Source organism: Chiloscyllium plagiosum, chromosome 2, assembly GCF_004010195.1.
Source record: "Chiloscyllium plagiosum isolate BGI_BamShark_2017 chromosome 2, ASM401019v2, whole genome shotgun sequence".
Lineage (NCBI taxonomy): Eukaryota > Metazoa > Chordata > Chondrichthyes > Orectolobiformes > Hemiscylliidae > Chiloscyllium > Chiloscyllium plagiosum.
The window spans coordinates 88,359,880-88,382,093 of NC_057711.1; the positions used below are offsets into that span (position 1 = coordinate 88,359,880).

A 22,214-nucleotide genomic window follows, 5' to 3' on the forward strand; every position below is an offset into this window, starting at 1 on the left:
TCAATGCAAGGAGCCTAACAGGGAAGACAGATGAACTCGGCATGATTAGGAACATGGGACGGGGATATCACAGCAATTACAGAAACATGGCTCAGGGATGGGCAGGGCTGGCAGCTTAATGTTCCAGGATACAAATGCTTTAGGAAAGGGAAAAAAGGAGGCAAGAGAGGAGGGGGAGTGGCGTTTTTGATAAGAGATAGTATTACAGCTGTGCTGAGGGAGAATATTCCTGGAAATACATCCAGGCAAGTTATTTGGGTAGAACTGAGAAATAAGGAAGGGATGATCATCTTAGTGGGATTGTATTATAGACCCCCTAATAGTCAGAGAGAAATTGAGAACCAAACTTGTGAGGAGATCTCAGCTATCTATAAGAATAATAGGGTGGTTATGGTAGGGGATTTTAACTTTCCGAACATAGACTGGGACTAGCATAGTGTTAAGGGTTTAGATGAAGAGGAATTTGTTAAGTGTATACAAGAAAATTTTCTGATTCAGTATGTGGATGTACCTACTAGATAAGGTGCAAAACGTGATCTACTCTTGGGAAATAAGGCAGGGCAGGTGACTGAGGTGTCAGTGGGGGAGCACTTTGGGGCCAGCGACCATAATTCTATTAGATTTAAAACAGTGATGGAAAAGGATAGACCAGATCTAAAAGTTGAAGTTCTAAATTGGAGAAAGGCCAATTTTGATGGTACTAGGCAAGAACTTTCAAAGCTGATTGGAGGCAGATGTTAGCAGGTAAAGGGACGGCTAGAAAATGGGAAGCCTTCAGAAATGAGATAGCGAGAATCCAGAGAAAGTATATTCCTGTTAGGGTGAAAGGAAAGGTTGGTTGGTGTAGGGAATGCTGGATGACTAAAGAAATTGAGGATTTGGTTAAGAAAAAGAAGCAAGCATATGTAAGGTATAGACAGGATAGATCGAGTGAATCCTTAGAAGAGTATAAAGGCAATAGGAGTATATTTAAGAGGGAAATCAGGAAGGCAAAAAGGGGACACGAAATAGCTTTGGCAAATACAGTTAAGGAGAATCCAAAGGGTTTTTACAAATACATTCAGGACAAAAGGATAACGAGGGAGAGAATAGGGCCCCTCAAAGTTCAGCAAGGCAGCATTTGTGTGGAGACGCAGAAAATGGGAGAGATACTAAACGAATATTTTGCATCAGTATTTACTGTGGAAAAGGATATGGAAGATATAAAAAGTAGCGAAATAGATAGTGACACCTTGCAAAATGCCCATATTACACAGGAGGAAGGGCTGGATGTCTTGAAACACATAAAGGTTGGTAATTCCCCAGGACCTGATCAGGTGTACCCTAGAACTCTGTGGGAAGCTAGAGAAGTGATTGCTGGGCCTCTTGCTGAGATATTTGTATCATCGATAGTCACAGGTGAGGTGCCGGAAAACCGGAAGTTGGCTAAAGTGGTGCCACTGTTTAAGAAGGGTAGTAAGGACAAGCCAGGGAACTATAGACCAGTGGGCCTGACGTCGGTGGTGGGCAAGTTGTTGGAGGAAATCCTGAGGGACAGGATGTACATGTATTTGGAAAGGCAAGGACTGATTAGGATAGTCAACATGGCTTTGTGCGTGAGAAATCATGTCTCACAAACTTGATTAAGTTTTTTGAAGAAGTAACAAAGAGGATTGATGAGGGCAGAGCAGTAAATGTGATCTATATGGACTTCAGAAAAGCGTTCAACAAGGTTCCCCATGGGAGACTGGTTGGCAAGGTTAGGTCTCACGGAATAAAGGGAGAACGAACCATTTGGATACAGAACTGGCTCAAAGGTAGAAGACAGAGTGGTGGTGGAGGGTTGTTTTTCAGACTGGAGGCCAGTGACCATTGGAGTGCCACAAGGATCAGTGCTGGGTCCTCTACGTTTTGTCATTTACATTAATGATTTGGATGCGAGCATAAGAGGTCCAGATGACACCAAAATTGGAGGTGTAGTGGACAGTGAAGAAGGTTACATCAGATTACAACAGGATCTTAATCAGATGGGCCAATGGGCCGAGAAGTGGCAGATGGAGTTAATTCTGTTAAATGCAAGGTGTGCATTTTGGGAAAGCAAATTTTAGCAGGACTTATTCACTTAATGGTAAGGTTCTAGGGAGTGTTGCTGAACAAAGAGACCTTGGAGTGCAGGTTCATAGCTCCGTAAAAGTGGAGTCGCAGGTAGATAAGATAGTGAAGAAGGCGTTTGGTATGCTTTCTTTTATTGGTCAGAGTATTGAGTACAGGAGTTGGGAGGTCATGTTGCGGCTGTAGAGGACATTGGTTAGGCCACTGTTGGAATATTGTGTGCTATTCTGGTCTCCTTCCTATCAGAAAGATGTTGTGAAACTTGAAAGGGTTCAGAAAAGATTTACAAGAATGTTGCCAGGGTTGAAGGATTTGAGCTATAGGGAGAGGCTGAACAGGCTGGGGCTGTTTTCCCTGCAGCATCGGAGTCTGAGGGGTGACCTTATAGAGGTTTACAATATTATGAGGGGCATGGATAAGATAAATAGACAAAGTCTTTTCCCTGGGGTTGGGGAGTCCAGAACTAGAGGGCATAGGTTTAGGGTAAGAGGGGAAAGATATAAAAGTGATCTAATGGGCAACGTTTTCACGCAGAAGGTGGTACGTGTGTGGAATAAGCTACCAGAGGAAGTGGTGGAGGCTGGTACAATTGCAACATTTAAACGGCATTTGGATGGGTATATGAATAGGAAGGGTTTGAAGGAATATGGGCCGGGTACTGGCAGGTAGAACTAGATTGGGTTGGGATATCTGGTCGGCATGGACGGGTTGGGCTGAAGGGTCTGTTTTCATGCTGTACAACTCTATGACTCTATAACAACATAATTGTTCTTTTGTGAAAACAAAAAATGCTGGAGATCACAGCAGATCAGACTGCATCCATGGAGAGGGAGCAATATAACGTTGCGAGTCTAGATGATTTTCATCCTTCCTTTTTCAAATAGCTACAATTGATAAATAGCTTTTCAGACTGCACTTTAAGACAAAGGCCTTGATATTCTAATGGCCAGGGAGTGTATTATGCAGTGCAAACTGGAGATGTGCTTGAGGACATCAGCAAATCCCAGAAGTGCTACATAGCATGGGAATGTCCCAGGAAATAGGAAATTATCCTGCATCTGAATCACTCTGACAATAGCCCATCCCATCAGAGAATTTGGAGGGTACAGCTTCCATTATGTTAACACTTACCAGGAAAAGTTAAACAAATAAAAATCCACTTGAGGGTAGCGGTAGAAGGGTGTTTTTCTGGCTGGAGGTCTGTGACTAATGGTGTTCGGCAGGGATCTGTACAGGAACCTCTGCTGTTTGTGATATATATGAATGACTTGGATAAAAATGTAGATGGGTGGGCTATTCAGCTGCAGACAATACAAAGATTGGCGGAATTGTGGATGGTAGAGAAAATTGTCAAAGGATACAAAGGGATATAGGTCAGTTGCAGATATAGGCAGAGAAATGGCAGGGTGGAGTTTAATCCAGGTAAATGTGAAGTGATGCACTGTGGGAGATCAAATGTTAAGGAAACTTATATTAATGGTAGGACTCTGAATAGCATTAATGTACAGAGGGATCTTGGGGTTCAAGTCCAAAGGTCCCTTAAAGTAGTCTTGCAAGTTGACAGGGTAGTAAAGAAGGCATGTGGCACGCTTGCCTTTATTGGTCAGGGAATTGAGTACAAGAGTCACGATGTCATGTTGCAGTTTTACAAGACTTTGGTTAGGCAACGCTTATAGTATTGTGATCAATTCTGATCGCCAATTACAAAAAAGATGTAGAGGTTTTGGAAGAGGGTGCAGCAGAGGTTTACAAGGATACTGCCTGGGTTAGAGGGTATGAACTATAGCGAGAGGTTAGAAAACCTTGGCTGTACTGTTCTTTATTTTATGTTCTATTGATCTGCTCCCAGCCCAAATAGAAAACGTACACACCCAACTACATCTTTTTTCATGCCTTAAATCCCAAGAATCCTGTCAACCAACACGTCCAAACCAAATTTCTCACAACCTAACACAATTCCAACTCCTTCTTGGACATGACATCCACACCATCTGCCCTAAGATAGTAAAGTCTTCCATGTCTAAATGCAGCAAACCAAGGCAATGTTGACAAGTGTCGAGTAACATTCATACCATTCAAGTGGCAGGTAATGACTATCTCTAACAAAAGGGAATCTATTATTCCTTGACATTAAATGAGATCCACTATCTCTGAGTTCCCCACTATCAACATTCGATGGGTTACCATTGACCGCAAACTGAACTGGACCAGTAAATTAAGCACCTCAGACATAGGAATTCTACACCAAATAATTCTGATACACAAATGCTTGTCCACCATCTACGAGGCACAGGTCAGGACAGAGATGGAATACCCTCTACATACCTGGATGACTGCAGTTCCAACAACTATTATTCAGCTTTTGCAGGACAAAACAGTTAGCTTGACTGGCACCACATGCACAAGTAACTAGTCCCTCCAATACCCACGCTCAGTAGTAATAGTAGTCTGTACCATCTAAAAGATACAATGCAGAAACTCACCAAGACTCCTTAGATACCATCTTCCAACTCCCCAAATACTACCATCCAGAAAGACAAAGGCAGCAGATACAATGGGAACAATGCCACTTGCATATTCCCCTCTAAGCACTCCCCATTGGAAATAAATCACTGTTCCTTCAATGAAGAATGTTAAAAACCTGATCTCCCTCCCTAATTGAATTGTGGATCTACATGCACCATATGGACAACAGCTCAACACCACCTTCTCAAGGGCAGATGGGAATGGGTAATGAATGCTGTCCAACCAGCAATGCCCACATTACAGGAATTAATTTTATAAGTGCTGGCATTGACATGCCGTGTAAGCCATATATATTTGATTTACTTGCTTAGTTACTGATAATGAGATATGATTTACCATGAGCTGTAGTTTATTAGCATTGAAACACAAGTTAGATATGTGCAATTCTACGAAACCCAGCTTTCCTTCAATTTCTCAAGTAACCTTGCAGTTTGTAAATTAGTATGTTCTCACACTGGTTTAAAATCTGTTTTGGAAGCTCAAGATAGTAAAGAAGTTTATATTACCCAGATTTTAGCTGGCTGAACTAAGGCTGAGGCTGTTCTTCTCACTCTCAAGATTCCTGCTTCTTGTGCTAATGTTGTCTGGAATTTCAGCCTCTCTGATTCGAAAGGCCCCTTTAAATGCAGTTCTCTGGATCATTCCCCAATACAGTGGCTTACTATTGTTTACCCTGTCAGCATGGTAAGGGGAGGGGGAGGAAACGGCTTAGTAGTATTATCACTAGACTATTAATCTAGAGACCCAACTAATGTTCTGGTGTCTTGTGTTTGAATCTAGCTATGGTAGATGGTTGAATTTGAATTCAATAAAGTATCTGGAATCAAGAATCTAATGATGATCACAAAATCACTGTCAATCGTCATTTAAAAAAACTCATCTGGTTCACTAATGTCCTTTAGGGAAGAAAACTGTCATCCTTACCTGGCCTGGCTTAAATGTGACTCCAGACCCACAACAATGTGATTGACTGTTAATTGTCCTCTGGGCAAGTAGGAATGGGCAATAAATGCTGGCCTAGCCAGTGACACTCACATCCTGTTAATGAATTAAAAATGTTAACCAATGTGCAGATTCCTCCTATGTAGTTACAAAGGCTTAATACAGCAATGTAAATAACATAATTCAGTTATTCCACGTGAATGAGTTTCTGTTCCAGGAAGGGTATTACAAAAGATAGTATTGGATATTGTAATTTGCCTATTGATTAAACCAAACTGGGAGACAGGCTTTTTCAAAAACAGTTTTACTGAAATTCTGATCTATTGTTTCGTCTGAAACATTGTGGCATTATCTCCTCAACATCTATTCAATATAGTCAATCAAGATAAATGGCTTTCATTTCCGTCTGGCCTGATCTATTTTGACAGTGAATTCTGCAAGCTTCCAAGCTTATTACTGTATCACAGTTCCCTTCCCAGCAAGCCATTCAGTTGGCCAATTTTACTTTTTGTGTCCCAAAAGAGCTGTTATTTATTTAAAAAGGACATTCCACTGCCTGCAGCCATGTGCCTCTCCCCCAACCACTGTCATTGACTTATTCCTATCTCTGTAGCTGATGCCAGCCTGAAACATCGAAAACTTCCCTGACTTACCCAGCATTCTACCACCTGGAACCCTACCAACCTGGTGCCACTACAAGCACCTGGGATTCCACCCATCTGGCACCCTACTTATCCACACCCTATCCAGTTTACTCCCTACTCACCTGGCACCCTACCATCATTTCCTGAAGAAGGGCTAATGCCCGAAACGTCGATTCTCCTGTTCCCTAGATGCTGCCTGACCTGCTGCGCTTTTCCAGCAACACATTTCCAACCCTACCATCATGGCACCCTGGCTTTCTATCCATCTGGCATCTTAACCCCTTAACCAATTGCCACACATTCCCCCATGATTCTTTTTTCACTCAAGAGATGTGGGCATCGCTGGCTAGGCCAGCATTTATTGCCCATCCTTAATTGTCCAGATAGCAATTACAGATACATTGCTATGGGTCTGGAGTCACATGTAGGTTAGACAAGGTAAGAATGACAGATTTTCTTCCCTAAAAGATATTAGTGATGGATTTTTCTAACAATCAACAATGATTTCAAGGTCATCATTAGACTCTTAATTCCGGCTTCTTCATTGAATTAAAATTCCCCGATCTGCTCTGGTGAGATTTGAACCCAGGTCGCCAGAACCCTATTACCTTACATAATTACACTTCCACAGCATGTGTTATAGTAACTAGTATTTAAATCTCAGAAACGACACACTGCTGCAAAAGATCGCCTGCTTTGATTTCCTTTGATCATCTTGCAGTATGAGGGGGATAATATTGATTACAGCTACACAAGAAGAAGCTGGAATCAGAATACCTGACCAGAAATGCAGAGCTCAATATTAACAAATAATAAATGAGTCAAGTGGCAATCTGACTATGTTTGTCACTCCTTGGTATGTCTGGGCCAACGGCATTTATTCACCATCTATCTGAGGCATGTGCCTATTGGAGAATATATTGGACAACACAATTATTGCAAAACTGTATCAGTATAAGTGAGGATGTGAGGTTCTGTAGTGTAATGGCCAACACATTGGACTTCTAATCGATTGATAAAGGAATTATTTAAAGGTTGTGGGTTTGAGCCCCATCCAAGTCAAGTTTTTAAGGACTGTTGTGGTACAGAGGTGTGTCATAATTTTTCTGAACAGGTTGATTAGAAAATATCTTCAGACTCATTAATTAGGCTGATATGTGCATATTGGGCTCTTAGGTGAGATAGAAGAGGGCAACTGGAGCGATTTAAAATTCTAGGAGTGGATGGTATGTAATGTCACGAAGTTTGTAATCCAGAATCCCAAGCTGATATTCTGGAGCAATCCCAGGGATATATGGTCTTGTGGTATAATCAGTGAACTAGTTATTGAGACAAATGCTCTGATGACCTTGATTTAAATCCCAACATGGCTGACAATAAAACTTGACTTCACTAAAAATAAAATCTGGCAGTAAGTAGCACATCTAATATAATCACTGCTAATTATTGTAAAACCCCATTTGGTTTGGTTCACTCATGCCTTTCAGGGAAGAACATCTGTTGACCTTATTCTGGATTGGACTGGAGGACCAGTGAGCCTGGCTTGAGGACTCTTGATGGTGTAGCAGGGATAGGGGATCAGGGGGTATTGCAAGGGAACTCCCCCAGCCATGTATCTGGGGATGTGAGATCACTGAATGTGTATGGTGGACTTCTTGGCCCAAGGGACAGAGCTGAAGGACTGCTTTTAAGAGGGTAGGTGATGGTGTAGTGTTGCAGAGACCAAGGTAATGTTCTGGGGATCCAGGTTCAAATCTTACGAGAGCAGATGGTGGAATTTCAATTGTGTTAGGGGGCATAGAACATAGAACATTACAGCACAGTACAGGCCCTTCAGCTCTCAATGTTGCGCTGCCCTGTGAAACCAATCGAAAGCCCATCTAACCTACACTATTCCATTCTCATCCATATGCCTATCCAATGACCACTTAAATGCCCGTAAAGTTGGCGAGTCCAAAACTGTTGCAGGCAGTGCATTCCATGCCCCTACTACTCTCTGAGTAAAGAAACTACCCCTGATAACTGTCCTATATCTCTCACCCCTCAATTTGATGCTATGCCCTCTTGTGCTAGCCATCATCATCCTAGGAAAAAGGCTCTCACTGTTCACCCGATCTAACCCTCTGATTATCTTATATGTCTCAAATAAGTCACCTCTCAACCTTCTTCTCTCTAACAAAACAGCCTCAAGTCCCTCAACCCTTCCTTGTAAGACCTTCCCTCCATACCAGGCAAACCTCCATGCCATAGATTGAAGGTAGGAGGTTTGGAGGGATGTGAAAAATTTTTGTTTTTCACCCGGAGGTTATGGCAATCTGGAGCTCACTGCCTTTAAGGTATTAGGTGTTCGTTTGTGATATAAAGGCATACATGGCTATAGACCAAGTCCTGGAAAAGGGGTTAAAATAGTTAGCTGGTTATTTTTGATTAGCACAGATTCTATGGGCCAAAAGGCCATTTTCCGTGCTGTAGACCTCTATGTCTCTACGTGAAGAAATATTATTGGGAAAATGAATGGAACTATGAGGAGACAAATTCCCTGTACCAAATTATTAAAATCCTGAGCTTTGAGACGTAGCTGCAGAGGTACTGGATGCTTTGATTTTAATTTTCAGAATGCTTTAGATTCCAGAATAGTTTATGAAGATATAAAGTAGCATGCATATTCCAGCTATTTAAGAAAGGAAAAAGGAAAAATACACGAACTATAAGATGGATACCTTAGTGTCAGCAGTATGCAAATGTGAAAATCTGTTTGACAAAATATTGCATATGGGATTGAAGATAGTGTATTAGAGTGGAATTAAGATTGTTTAATGAGCAGAAACCAGATATAGGAAGATATAAAATATTTTCAGGTTGCTGAGCTGTAACTGGTAGTGTACTTCAATGATTATTAGAATCATAGAGATGAAAAGCATGGAAATAGACTGTTCAGTCCAACTTGTTCATACTGACCATGAGTCCTAAATTAATCTAGTCTCCATTTGCCAGCATTTGGTCCATATCCCTCTAAAGCCTTCCTATTCATATACCCATCCAAATGCCTTTTAAATGTTGTGATTCTACTTAGGCAGCATCAGATATTTACAGTCTAAATGTTTGAGATAAGGAAAGAATGTAATGTAAGTAAGTTTGATGGTTAAATAAAGTTATGTGGCAAAGTAATTGTATATTTATCTGAAAAGGTTTAGAAAGGTTAATACTGATTAGTATCATCCACAATAGTGATATGACTTGTGGCAGAACAGAACTAAGGAGTGAGATCTAATACCTGGTCCTCTTCAAACTCTCAGTGACAATGTCCTCATATCAATGTAACTTGAAGCTAGTTGCTAACATGCAACAAAAAAACTTGTCAACTACAAGAGATTCTTTGCTGTAGACCAGGATTAGGTTTGCCTGTAGCAAGGAGAAAGTGAGGATTGCAGATGCTGGAGATCAGAGTTGAGAGTGTGGCACTGGAAAAGCACAGCAGGTCAGGCAGCATCCAAGTCGCACAAAACATTGATTCTCCTGATCCAAGGATGCTGCCTGACCTGCTGTGCTTTTCCTGTAGCAAACAAGACCAAGCACGCCCTGGTGTTAAGGAGATTGGTGTTGCATATTCATCCTGAGTAACAGCCCAGACAGCCTGCTGAATTTGACAGTCCATACAATAAGTAAGTCATGAGCAGAATGCTGAGAAGCAGGATACAGAGGGATAGAAACAATTGCGTGATTGGGCAAAACCATGACAGATTTAATGCAATGTAAAGAAGTATGATGTTATGTATTCGGGCTGGAAAAATCTTTTTAAAAAGTGAATGCATTCAGAGGAACTTGGTTTTCCATGTATGTAAATCACAAAACCATTACATGCAGGAACAGCAAGCGATTAGGAAGACAAACCTTATGCTAGCTTATGATTCGGAGATGCCGGTGTTGGACTGGGGTGTACAAAGTTAAAAATCACACAACACCAGGTTATAGTCCAACAGGTTTAATTGGAAGCACACTAGCTTTCAGAGCGACGCTCCTTCATCAGGTGATTGTCAATCATCTGATGAAGGAGCGTCGCTCCGAAAGCTAGTGTGCTTCCAATTAAATCTGTTGTACTATAACCTGGTGTTGTGTGATTTTTAACCTTATGCTAGCTTTAGTTGCAAAGGATTAGATATTAGAGTAAAGAAGTCTGAGTACAATTGTACAGGGCATCAGGAGGTCATACCTGGAGGAAAGTTTTTGGTCACCTTATCTAAGGAAGGTAAGACGATAAGTGAATTTCCCTGGTTTGGTTGCAATCCCAATCTTGGCCTCAATTCTAAACTGATAAACTAGGTGTCCATGTTGGGATATTTGTTGTGAGCTTCTCAGAAGTGACCAATCAACAGGTTAGCTCCAGGAACCAATCAAATTTTAATAGCAGGCAGACCAAAGAAGCAAGAGGCCTAGTAGTAGGACATTTTTTAACTGACATCCCCACCAGGAAAGTTAGTTGTTACTGAGAAAAGCAGGAGAGTACAAGAACACCTAAAAACAAAGGCATTATCTGCAGCATTGTGAAAGACTTAAATTGATACAAGGCCCCACAGTCTTCATGCCAACATTGTGAAAACAGATCCCAGACGCCTCATGGGTCTATGAGGGTTGGACTTAAAGCTATATTGTGTTGGAGTCCCTCTCATCCATCTGATGGCATGAACTCAGTCAGCCATAGTAAGGAAGGTGAGTGGATCTTGAATGTAGATCTTGCTGCATATAGACATGGACTGAATCAGTATCTAAGGAATTTTGAATGGTGCTAAACATTGTGTAGCATCAACAAACATTGCCACTTAAGATGGAGGTCATCAATGAAGTTGCCAGACTTAGTCTTGCAGAGATACTAAATCAAACATAGTCTTATTAGTTAAAAAAGCTAGATTTTTGCATCTGTGCAAAGCCTCAGGAATGTTTGTCTGTCTTAGCTTGCCTAGGCTGGGAAGTTAATATTGTACCTAATGAGTATAATTTAAAACTGTGCAAAGTGCTCAGTAATATTTCTTGACTTGATGCATAAAAGTATCTTAAACTCAGCAAGCCCCAAAGTTAACTCTTAGTTTTGGCTAATTTAGCTGGAGTATGAATTCTACAAATTACTTTAAAGCTGCTTGATCACTCCTGAAAGAGGGTAAGAAGTGAATAGGAAAATTACTGGTTGTTAAAACCAAAAAAAAGATGATTAAAAGTGCATGGCCACCCCTATTTGTTCTAGAGAACAGAAAAACTTAATAGACAATCACTGGCATTGTGGCACAATGGTTAGCACTGCTGCCTCACAATACTCAGGACCTGGGTTTGATTCCAGCATTTGGTGACTATCAGTGTGGAGTTTGCACATTCTCCCTGTTTCTGTTGGGTTTCCTCGAGGTGCTCAGGTTTTCTCCCATATTCTAAAGATGTGTAGGTTAGGTGGATTAGCCATAGTAAATGTGGGATTACAGGGTTTGGGTGGGTTGCTGTTTAGAGGGCCAGTGCAGAATGAATAGGCTGAATAGTTTCTTTCCTGACTGTAGGAATTCTATGATTTTATGAAACAATATTTGAAACTCCACAAGTCAACTTTTGTAGTCAGTTTGGTGCTCATCCATCAGATTGTCAACTTTACAATAATGCTAAGAATTTATGCAATGTAGTTTATAAATCTCAATTATCCATTCAGATGTTAAACTACACCTTGGAGAAAAACATGACTTCCAAATCGAAACAAGCTGATTTGATGGTGCTACAGAATGCTTGCCTGATTTTCATCCTTGCACCATGCTGCAGGTTGAGGGGCATAGTGTAAATTTTTCTCTATGCCACACCATTTTCCACTGAGAATTTGGTTAGACAATCATCAACCATGTTGTACTTGATTCAGTGAATAGCATTAACTACATCCTAAGTTTCCATCCCAAGCCCAAGTGAGATCATAAGCTCACCAGATATGAAATAATCCAAGATGTTCATGCCAAAGGTCTATAGCTGCAGTGAACACCTTATGATCTTTCTTTTTTAAATTTTATTTGTAGGCAACAGAATCCAGGGATTTGAGTTCCATTTACAAGCAAGCTATAGAAATGATCACAAATGCTTTCGCTATGCTGGACGTGGAGTTTCAGAAACTTGATATGTATGTTATGTCACATTTTAAATATACTTTAAACTCACTTTTAATATAATTGGTATCAATGCAAACATTGGATTAATCAATTTACATGAAATATAATTTCTCATTCTCTACCATAATTAAAACTGTACTTTTGAAGATACATGCATAGAGACATGTAGAGCAAATGAACACCCAGTCAAAGGAGCATATATTAATATGAGTGACACAAAGCTTGGTTGATGAATTTGTTTTAATAGGAGTCTTAAAAAAGAAAAGAAAGGTGGAGTAACAAAGATTTCATCACTTTTTTCTTCATAAATATTGCAGAATGATACGTGAAAGTGTGATCTTAGACTTTACATTGTCAATGCAACAGCAAATTTTGCAGACTTGTGTGCTGGCAGGTAATTTATTTTGTCAGATCGTTTGCAATGTTTCTGGTGCAAAACCGACTTCTGATTTCTGTTCAACATTAATTAGCTGTCGAGTAGATTTCAGATGGTAGGTAAATATATTTGTGGTGGGTGTAGGACAGCTATAGAAAGGAGCTGTTAATGTGGCAAGTACATTTGTAAGTTCAGAACAAACATATGAATGTAGGTCATTCATTCCTTTGAACCCAGACGTTATTCAATGAGACCGTGGCTAGTCTGTTTCCACATCTTCTTCCTGTAGTATCTCCATATATTTTAATGTTTTTAATTGGTCAGTTTGTCTCCTCATTTCTAAATCGCCTCACCTTGTCCTGAGACTGTGTCTCCCATATGTTGTGGGAATAACAGGTGACATTTTGTGGCTAAGGTAGAATAGTGCTTCCAAATCTTATTTCCAGTTGTTTTTAATGAACCCATTCAAGGATGTTATAACATATGTCTGGGGAAGGTGGGACGTGGATCCAGACCTGTAGTTTCCATCAGCACCTGAGGCTGACTGCTTCATCTCCATCCCATGACTTTGTAACATCATGAGACTGGCTAGAGCTTAATGCAGTTTCAACATTAACTCTTTCAAGCCACTTTTTTAGATATTAGTTTCCCCAATTTTCCCCCTATCGTTAACTATTACACATTCACGTATATGTTTACTTTCTAAATTTGCCAGTATCTCATCTCTCCTTCTCTCTGACTTTACAGTTCATGTGGTCTGGAGATTTCACAAATTTTCCAGTATGCATTCCTTCAGATTAGAAAATCGAGAGGCATTGGATTGAGGACAATTAATCTTGATTCTGACTGTAACCCATTTCTTCTGAGAGGTTCACTTATTCCCTGGATGTCCTTTGAGCGTGATGATGTTCTTGCTAAACCCAGTACAGTAGTAGATCTATTATTTTATCTGGAGGACCTTTAATCTCCTGAATTCCATTCACAGAGAAACTCATCTTTCCTACCTCAAGTAGTTAGCCCATAACATCAATTGGTGGACCATTAAGGGTCATCATTGATGATGGCTATTATTTTAAAGCAATTATTTTCTTCCTCACAGTATCCTGGCTCTTAAGATCAAGCAATCTTCTTTTGCTGTATCTGGGTTTTCAGGGCAAGAAACTCATTGCTTTTGACTGGGTCCTGAATCTGTGGATGTTAGTCTATCTTCAGTGAAGTCATATACAGCTCATCTCTATTTTGTTCAATTAAATATTTATTCTCAACCTGTCTGTGTTGAAGTATATCAGTTCTTTACGTTCAACATGCAACTTGCCAATTAGATTGGGCATTTTCATTCATTCTGTTGTGGTGTTACTGGTGAATTAAAGATTTCCATGGACTCAGTTCTATTAGCAGAGCACTGCTGTTAATTTAGCATTATCACTTAGTAAGCATTGAAATGTTACTCTTGATATTGTGTTGGTTCATCTTTAGCAAAAGATCAAATCTGCTCTATCCCAATTTGTTCAATGTCAGTGAGTTCAAGTGGATTGCACTGCTCATTCTTATTCTTAGTTTTTGCTTCTTCTGACAAATTATGCTGACTTTTATTTTCTAATCTGCGTTCAGTGGTGATAGGATTAGAAAACTTTTCCACAACACCTGTAAAGTCTGCAATTTACTTTCTGTTACAGAATGAACTAATTCTCATGCCAACATAGGCAATCTCAATAGATTATTTCTTCATTTGGGTCCTGCCCGCCCTTCAGATCATTAGCTGCTGATGCTTAATACTGAGCTGTGTCCTTGGCAGTATTTTCTTTGTGGTAGTTCACTGTTGCTTGCCACTCTCAGGTTTAGGACAAAATAACTTCTAAGCAAGGCTAAAAATACAAAGGGACAGCAAGGGAGAAAACATGAATGGGAATGGGTTGTGAGGCTGCTAGGCCCGAGGCCAAGGGCCAAGGGCCAAGGTCAAGGAGTAAAGTCAGAGGGCAAACACAGATTAGGGTTGAGGTTGGACAGAGTGATGAGCATGGATGTGACATTGGTGCCCAGGGAGCAAGATTGATTGCCTAAGGACTGGTGATGGTTGTAGGGTGGAAGGGAGAGGAGATGGAGTTGTAAAGCTGCAAAGTGCAGTATGAGGAGTTGCAAAGGTAAACAGGAGGAGGTGCAAAAGGAGAGTGGAAAGGCACTGCAAAATAGGTATACGAGAGCTGCAAATGGGGAGAGAATGCTGCAGGGGGACTGAGACATCGAAAGAGGAGTAAAAGTCTGCAAAGTGGGGAAAGGATCTGCAAGATGGGGAGAGATGCGGAAAAGAAGCTGCAAAGAGGGGAGAGAAGTGGCAGAAAGGCTACAGAATATGCTGAGAGAGGGGAAAGAGTCTGAAAGTGGAAGAGAAGGTGCAATGGGGCAAGAGGGGCTGCAATTGTGAGGAAGTGCAAAGGGGAATGAGCATTTTGAAAGGGGAAGAGGGTGCACAAAGGATGAAAAAGGTCTGAAAGAGGACAAAGGAGCTGCAAAGGTAAGAAAACAGTTTTAATCTTTTCAATAAAGGATATCTTGTGTCACTGGTATTAGGAGAACTGAGGTAATTAATTTTTATAAATTATGTGGAGTTTCTAAATTAAAGCTGTCGGAGTTCAGGGGCTACTATTGGGCAATAATGTAGTTGGTCCTATTATACATGAACACAGTGTTAATTGTATAAATTAATTTTGAACAGTTCTATTTCATAAAGATATGCATTTATGTGTTTTCACATCTCAAAGTGTCAAACATACAATGAATTACCTGATGTGCAAAGACATATTGGAAATAAATTGTGACCTCATCAGTCTGCAGAAGGCATATTGACAGTGATGGATGGAAATGTATCAATTATTTTCTAAAAACAATTATTGCTAACTTATGCCTGTTGTCTTGTACCAACTCAACTACTGTGGTACCTATGTGATTAATACTTTCCTTGTGCATTATTGGCAAAGTTAATGAATTTTTCAAATTCTACCTTTATGTCAAAATCCATCACATATACGCACAAATACAGAAAATTTGCAACTAAGTTACTGGATCACATAATGAGGGCATTATTGAGGCTGAAAAAGGAGTTCCCTGAAAACCAAAATGTAGCCCCCAACAAAAACAAAACAATGAGTCTGGTCTCAGGTGTAGCTCAACTGAAACAGGTATCAAACCCACATTGTTGGCGATATGAACTGTAAGATAACCATTTAGCTCACTAATCTAACTGTATTAAAAAGGAGAGTGCCTTCTGATATTTATGTTGCATACAAAACAGAATAACAGATATGTGAATAATCTTTGTCCCATTTTTGCTCACAGTGAGAAAGGAGAACTTGCACGGGCCAAAATAGCTTTTCAGCAAGAAAAAGAGGCTTACAATAAGCAATACAAAAATCAGCAACAGGTGAGATACTCTAGCAACAAAGAAGAGAAATTGGAATAGCTCTAAAGATTACTCTGGGTACTCAGCAAGTCTGGCTGCATTTGTTGAGAGAAAAAAAAGTTAATATTTCAAGTCTGATATGATTCTACTTCAGGCAATGAGGCATTGGAACTGTTCTAATCTTTATGGTCTTTGCCCAAAGGCCACAAGTCCTGCCAGATTCTTATGGAAGTCATTGAGAGAAAAGTCAGGGTTAGGTTCTCCACCAGTGCCATTATTAATGCACATTGATGTTCTAAGACTTCCAAATGTATTAGCTAAGTATTAACTGTTTTGACAACTGAGTCTTTGTTTTATGATTAGCATCTTTATGTGGTTATAGTAAAACATTTTTCTATGGTCTCATTTGTCAACATTTGAATATTGATTTAGATGAAATTAGGAGATATACAATTGTTAAAGCTTCTATTATTTATACTATAATTGTTCTGTACAATTGAAAGTTTCATAGAGCTGTAGGAACAGCAGTTGGGTTTTTCTCCTCAGCATTTCTACATTTGTTATTAGATCTGTTCATTGTTTCAGAATACACTGTCCTCTGGGTAAATGGACATGTTGATGCTATGGAGGCCATAGAAGGGCATAAAGTGAACATGGAGATCATAGAGTGTGTGTAAAGAGAGTATGGAGGTCGAAGGAGTTATGGGCTAATGGAGGTGGAATGGTAACAAGGGTTATGGGGAACATGGGCAAGACCTTTTGAACTCACCTTTCAAAAGATTCCTGATCCAAACCATGATTCAAGATTCTTCTGAGGTGAAATGAACCACAAATCATGGAGGATCTGGCCTAAATCCACAAAGTTACTGCAGTTATGAGTTGTCCACTGCAATGGAGCCAAAAGGCCAGGGTGCACGATGCATGCTTGCTACATACACCTTCATTTTGTGTTGCCAAAAATAGCTGGCACCAGAAATGGGGTTCGGAGTCCCATAATTGAGGTCCTATTACAATTTTTAAAAGCTCCTAAGTCAGCCCAACTTTGTGAAAATTTCAGGCCAGTCTATCAGATGCCTCCTCTTCACTAAGGATATTCTCGCTCAAATCTACCACCTGTTGCAGACATAACTATAGTCTCTGAGCAAGGCAAAGATCAAATTACTGGTGACTGAATGTTACTTTGGCTAGGATCCTTAATCTTTTTTCTCAGTTAGAACAGGTAAAACTTTCAAAATTTCGCAATTTGCTCCATGCTGTTGCAATACAAAAGGGCAGTGAGGCTTTGCATGTCAAGAAAGTTGGATACATTTCATTCTCTCTTGCCACAAAAAAGCAAGCAGTGTGAGAACATGAATTCACAGGTTGCCATCTTGCCGTGAAGTATGAAGCCATTGACTGCATGTATGTTGCTTTCTGCACATCTGCTTTTAAAATTCATTCTTGGGATCGCCAAGCTGTAAGGACCAACCCTACTACCCAACCCTTGAGAAGCTGTTGGCAAACTCTTGTACATTCTGGATCAGTGGTGCTGGAAGAGCACAGCAATTCAGGCAGCATCCGAGGACAGGCAAAATCGACGTTTCGGGCAAAAGCCCTTCATCAGGAATAAAAACTCTTGTACATTGTCTGGTATAGCTATACAAGTAGTAGTGTTAGGAATAGAATCTCAAGCTTTTGACCCAGTTAAGGCAAGATGAAAGAGTTTGAAGTCATGAATGTACGAGGCTTGGATGAGAACTTGTTGGTCATGGTGTACTCATGCATCTGTTGCCAAGGTTCTTCGAGGGGATAGAGATCATGGGTTTAGAAGGTGTTTCGGCAAGTCACTACAATGTACATTTGTATCTTGCTAGTGGATGAATGAATAGCTAAGAGGCTGAATTACATGTCAGTCAAGTGAGTTTTTTGTCCTGGCTGAAATTAATCTTCTTGAATGTTGTTGAAACTGCACTCAAACAAGCAAGTATTCCATCACACCCCTGACTTGTGTGTTGTAGATAGTGGACAGGCTTTAGGGACTAAGGAGGTGCTTGCCACACAATTCCCAACCTCTGTCCTGCTGGCCCATTTCAGATTCTGGCCAATGGTAGTCACACGTGAGGAATTCCGTGATGGTAATGCTGTTGATCATCAAGGGATCATGGATGATTCTCTCTTGTTGGATGTAGTCATTGCCTGCAGTGCAAAAACGTTATTTACTACTTGTCAGCTCAAGCCTGCATATTGCCCAAGTCTTGCTGTATTTAGACACAGACTAATTCAGTATCTGAGGAATCACGAATAGTTCTGGGTACTGTGCAATCATAAATGAACACCTATAACCCTGACCTTATGTTGAAAGGAAGTGTACTGCAGTAGTAACTGCGACTCTGGGTGTGAGGCTGTACCTCGAGAAATAACTGTCCTGGGCTGAGGTGATTGGCCTCCAAAAGCTACCACCATTTTCCTTTGTGCTAGGTGTGACTAACATATGTTATGTGCATGTAAGTGAGGTAGGACTCACTTAAGAATAATGGAATTTTAATGGGGAGTGGTAGGGGTCATGTGATGCATTTTGAAGGTGTGAGGATAGTGATGCAGTTGGTGAGATATGACATTTGAAGATATATTCACTGACCTTGATTCCCTTATGAAATCATTAAACCAGTTGTGCCATTGTGTCCAGATCTTGAAGCTTTCTTTCTGACCTGTTGCGCAAATCAAAATCTTTTAGAATGGTTTCCAGCACCTGTCCAACCAAAGTACATCTCCATTCTAAGCAGATCTGCTTCAAGTAGTGTAGGGTAGTGTGAAATTGGGCTACGCCAACATGATTTTGCACTCCATTATAACCTCTCATCTATAGAATCTATCTACCAGGCCCGCTATCAAGGAAAGGCCGTCAGCATTCTCAAAGATCCATCTGCAGGTTTTTCTGCAACCTCTATCATCGGGGAGAAGGTACAGAAACCTGAACACACACATACACCAGCTGGTTTCACAACAGTTTCTACCTACTGTTGTTAGAATACTGAATGGACTCACAAACTCTTAACATGCGCTTGTACCTGTGTTTTTGTTTTTGCCGCTGTTTACCTATTATTTACTATCTATGCTACTTAATTATGTTATCTGCCTGTATTGCTCACAACACAAAGCTTTTCACTGTGCCTCGGTACATGTGACAATTAATTCAATTCAAATGTGCAGGTATTCAACAGTGTGCTTAATGCTGGCTGCATGCCACAATAATTTAACTTGTCATGACCCTGACAATCATTTTTATGGTTATCAAATTCCATCCTCAATATGAGGTTATTCATCTTATTATAGTTTATGTATTTTGCTGTGGTCATGTTGGCTGTCACCTTCTTCTACTTTGCAATAATGACTATATTTCAATTTAATAAAATAAGTTTTGAAGTGCTTTGGAAAATCTTGGAGTGAGATTCTTTATTCTATAAGCTATATGTTGTTATAATAATTTATATGAAATCTATTTACAAGATGGTAACTGTGATATCAACTACCTAGAATGTATTGCATGAATGAGTTACAATGTCAAAACAGACCCTGAACTTGCAATTATACATTTTTCCATTGTGTAGCATCAACATCTTTAGTAGGAGACTGAGAGGTGACCTTATAGAAATTCATAAAATCATGAGGAGCATGGATAGTGTGAATAACCAAAGTATTTCTCTGAGGATAGGGGCGTCCAAAACAAGAGGACATGGGTTTAAGGTGAGAGGGGAAAGGTTTAAAAAGGTCCTGAGGGTAATCTTTTCATGCAGAATGAGCTGCCAGAGGAAGTGGTGGAGACTGGTACAATTACAACATTTGACAGGCATGTGGATGGATACATGAATGGGAAGAGTTTAAAGGGAAATGGGCCAAATGCTGGCAAATGGGACTAGGTCAGAGTGGGATGTCTGGTCGGCACTGATGAGTTGGACTGAAGGGTCTCTTTCCATGCTCTCTGACTCTAAAATAGTTTTTTCGTAAATAGTAAGTTACTTTCTATTGTATATTTCTTCATTTAATTGTATTTTCATTTAACTTTGCACCATGCATCCTGCTGGCAAGGACGTATTCCCATATCCTTCCTAAACCAACAGCTAAAATCTGTGTATGTTCTGTCAAGGTGACTGGTGCTATAATTTGCTACACTTTGGGATAATGCTCGGACTAAACATTTTGCTTTCCAAATAAGGAATGCACTGCATTGAGAATCATAATAGCAAACCCATAACGTATAATGTTCAGTGTTCTCTATGTTGGTGTTGTAGATACTTTTATTTTGAGCAAATTGCCAAAATTGACTTTTAATTTCAACATGATAGAATCCAAACTTAATTTAGGGTTTCAAAGAGAAGTCACATTGGACTTGAAATATTAACTCTGTTCCTCTCTCCACAGATACTTTGCCTTTATTTCAGTTTAGAGTGTCTTTCTTTTGTGACTTGGAAGACCTGAAAAATTAAAACCCTAAATTTTGGGGAAAAAAATGTCAAATTCAATTTGAATAAATTCCAATTTTTTTTAGATTTTATGAATAAAATGTTCTTGTCATTGTCTTTCAGGAACTTCAGGAGATGCTAGAAAAACATAAATTTCAGAATGAAGCCTGGCTTAAAACACGGGCTGAGCAAAATGATCGAGAAAAACAAGTGCTGTTCAGACAAAGGGTGGGAATTGTCCATTTATTCCTAAATGTTATGATGCACTTCCAAAACTTAAGGAGTAAACTTGGATCATTGCTGGTACTAGCACAAAAGGAAATATGTGTTGAAAATTCAAACCTGAAGACAGAAACTCAAGAACATAAAAAATAGGAATCACACAGCACCAGGTTATAGTCCAACAGGTTTATTTGAAATCACAAAATTTCAGACAGCTGCTAGTTCATCAGGTGAAGGTACAGCTCATCAGTGCTGCGTCCTTCATTATTTCATGTGATGAAGGGGCAGCACTCTGAAAGTTTGTGATTTCAAATAAACCTCTTGGTCTATAACCCAGTGACTTCTGACTTTGTCCACCCCAGTCAAAGACCTTCACATCGTAAAAAATAGCAGGAGTAAGCCAGTCGCTCGTTGAGTCTGCTCCAGCACTCAGTAAGATAAATGGCTGATCTGATTGAGTTCACTATCTTGTCTGACGCCAAAACCTTTCATTCCCTTGTTAAATTCTGTCAAACTCAATCTCAATATATTCTAAGACACTGTCTCCATTGCTCCATTGTACTCCAAAGATTAACAGGAAGGAGATCCTGTCTGACTAACTAACTTGAGTTTTTTTGAAAAGGTGACTAAAATATGTCAATGAGGATATTGCAGTTGATGTGGTCTACATTGATCACAGTAAAGCCTTTGACAAGGTCCCAAATCGAAGGATGGTCCACAAGGTAAGAGCCCATGGGATCCCAGGCAAATTGGCAAAATGGTTCTAAAATTGGCTCATAAATAGGAGTCAAAGGATGATGGTGGAAGTTGTCTTTGTGATTGGAAGTCTGTGACCAGCTGTGATAAACAGGGATCAGTGCTGGGAGACTTGATATATTTTATATACATTAACAAGTTGAATGTGAATATAGAAAGTATAATTAGTAAATTTACAGATGACATAAAAATTGGTGGTGTTGTTGATAATGAAGAGGATGGTCTCAGGCTACAGTTTGATATTGATGAATTGGTAAGTTGGGCAGAGCAATGGCTGATGGAATTTAATCCTAATAAATGTGAGGTATTCTGGAAGGTATGCAATGAATGGTAGTTGGAGAAAGTGAGGTCTGCAGATGCTGGAGATCAGAGCTGAAAATGTGTTGCTGGAAAAGCGCAGCAGGTCAGGCAGCATCCAGGGAACAGGAGAATCGACGTTTCGGGCATAAGCCCTTCTTCAGGAATGAGGAAAGTTTGTCCAGCAGGCTAAGATAAAAGGTAGGGAGGAGGGGAAATGAGGAAACTGGTGAAATCCGAGTTCATCCCTTATGGTTGGAGGGTTCCTAGGCGGAAGATGAGGCGCTCTTCCTCCAACCGTCGTATTGTTGTGGTCTGGCGATGGAGCGGTGTAGAGGTTAGTCCCACAACCCCGCACCGCCCGCTTCTACCTCTTGCCCAAAATCCACAAACCTGACT

At 40.1% G+C, this 22,214-nt stretch overlaps 1 protein-coding gene across 3 annotated transcripts in view; it reads left to right on the plus strand.

Moving 5' to 3' along the window:
- The window catches only part of zmp:0000001301 (acyl-CoA-binding domain-containing protein 4), a 198,164-nt gene that overhangs the window by 169,175 nt on the left and 6,775 nt on the right, over positions 1-22,214 (plus strand). For all 3 annotated transcript variants that reach the window (XM_043713698.1, XM_043713706.1, XM_043713715.1), the window contains 3 exons: positions 12,239-12,339; positions 16,038-16,122; positions 20,664-20,768. In XM_043713698.1, the coding sequence (XP_043569633.1) occupies positions 12,239-12,339; positions 16,038-16,122; positions 20,664-20,768 (291 nt within the window). The remainder of the gene's footprint in view (positions 1-12,238; positions 12,340-16,037; positions 16,123-20,663; positions 20,769-22,214) is intronic.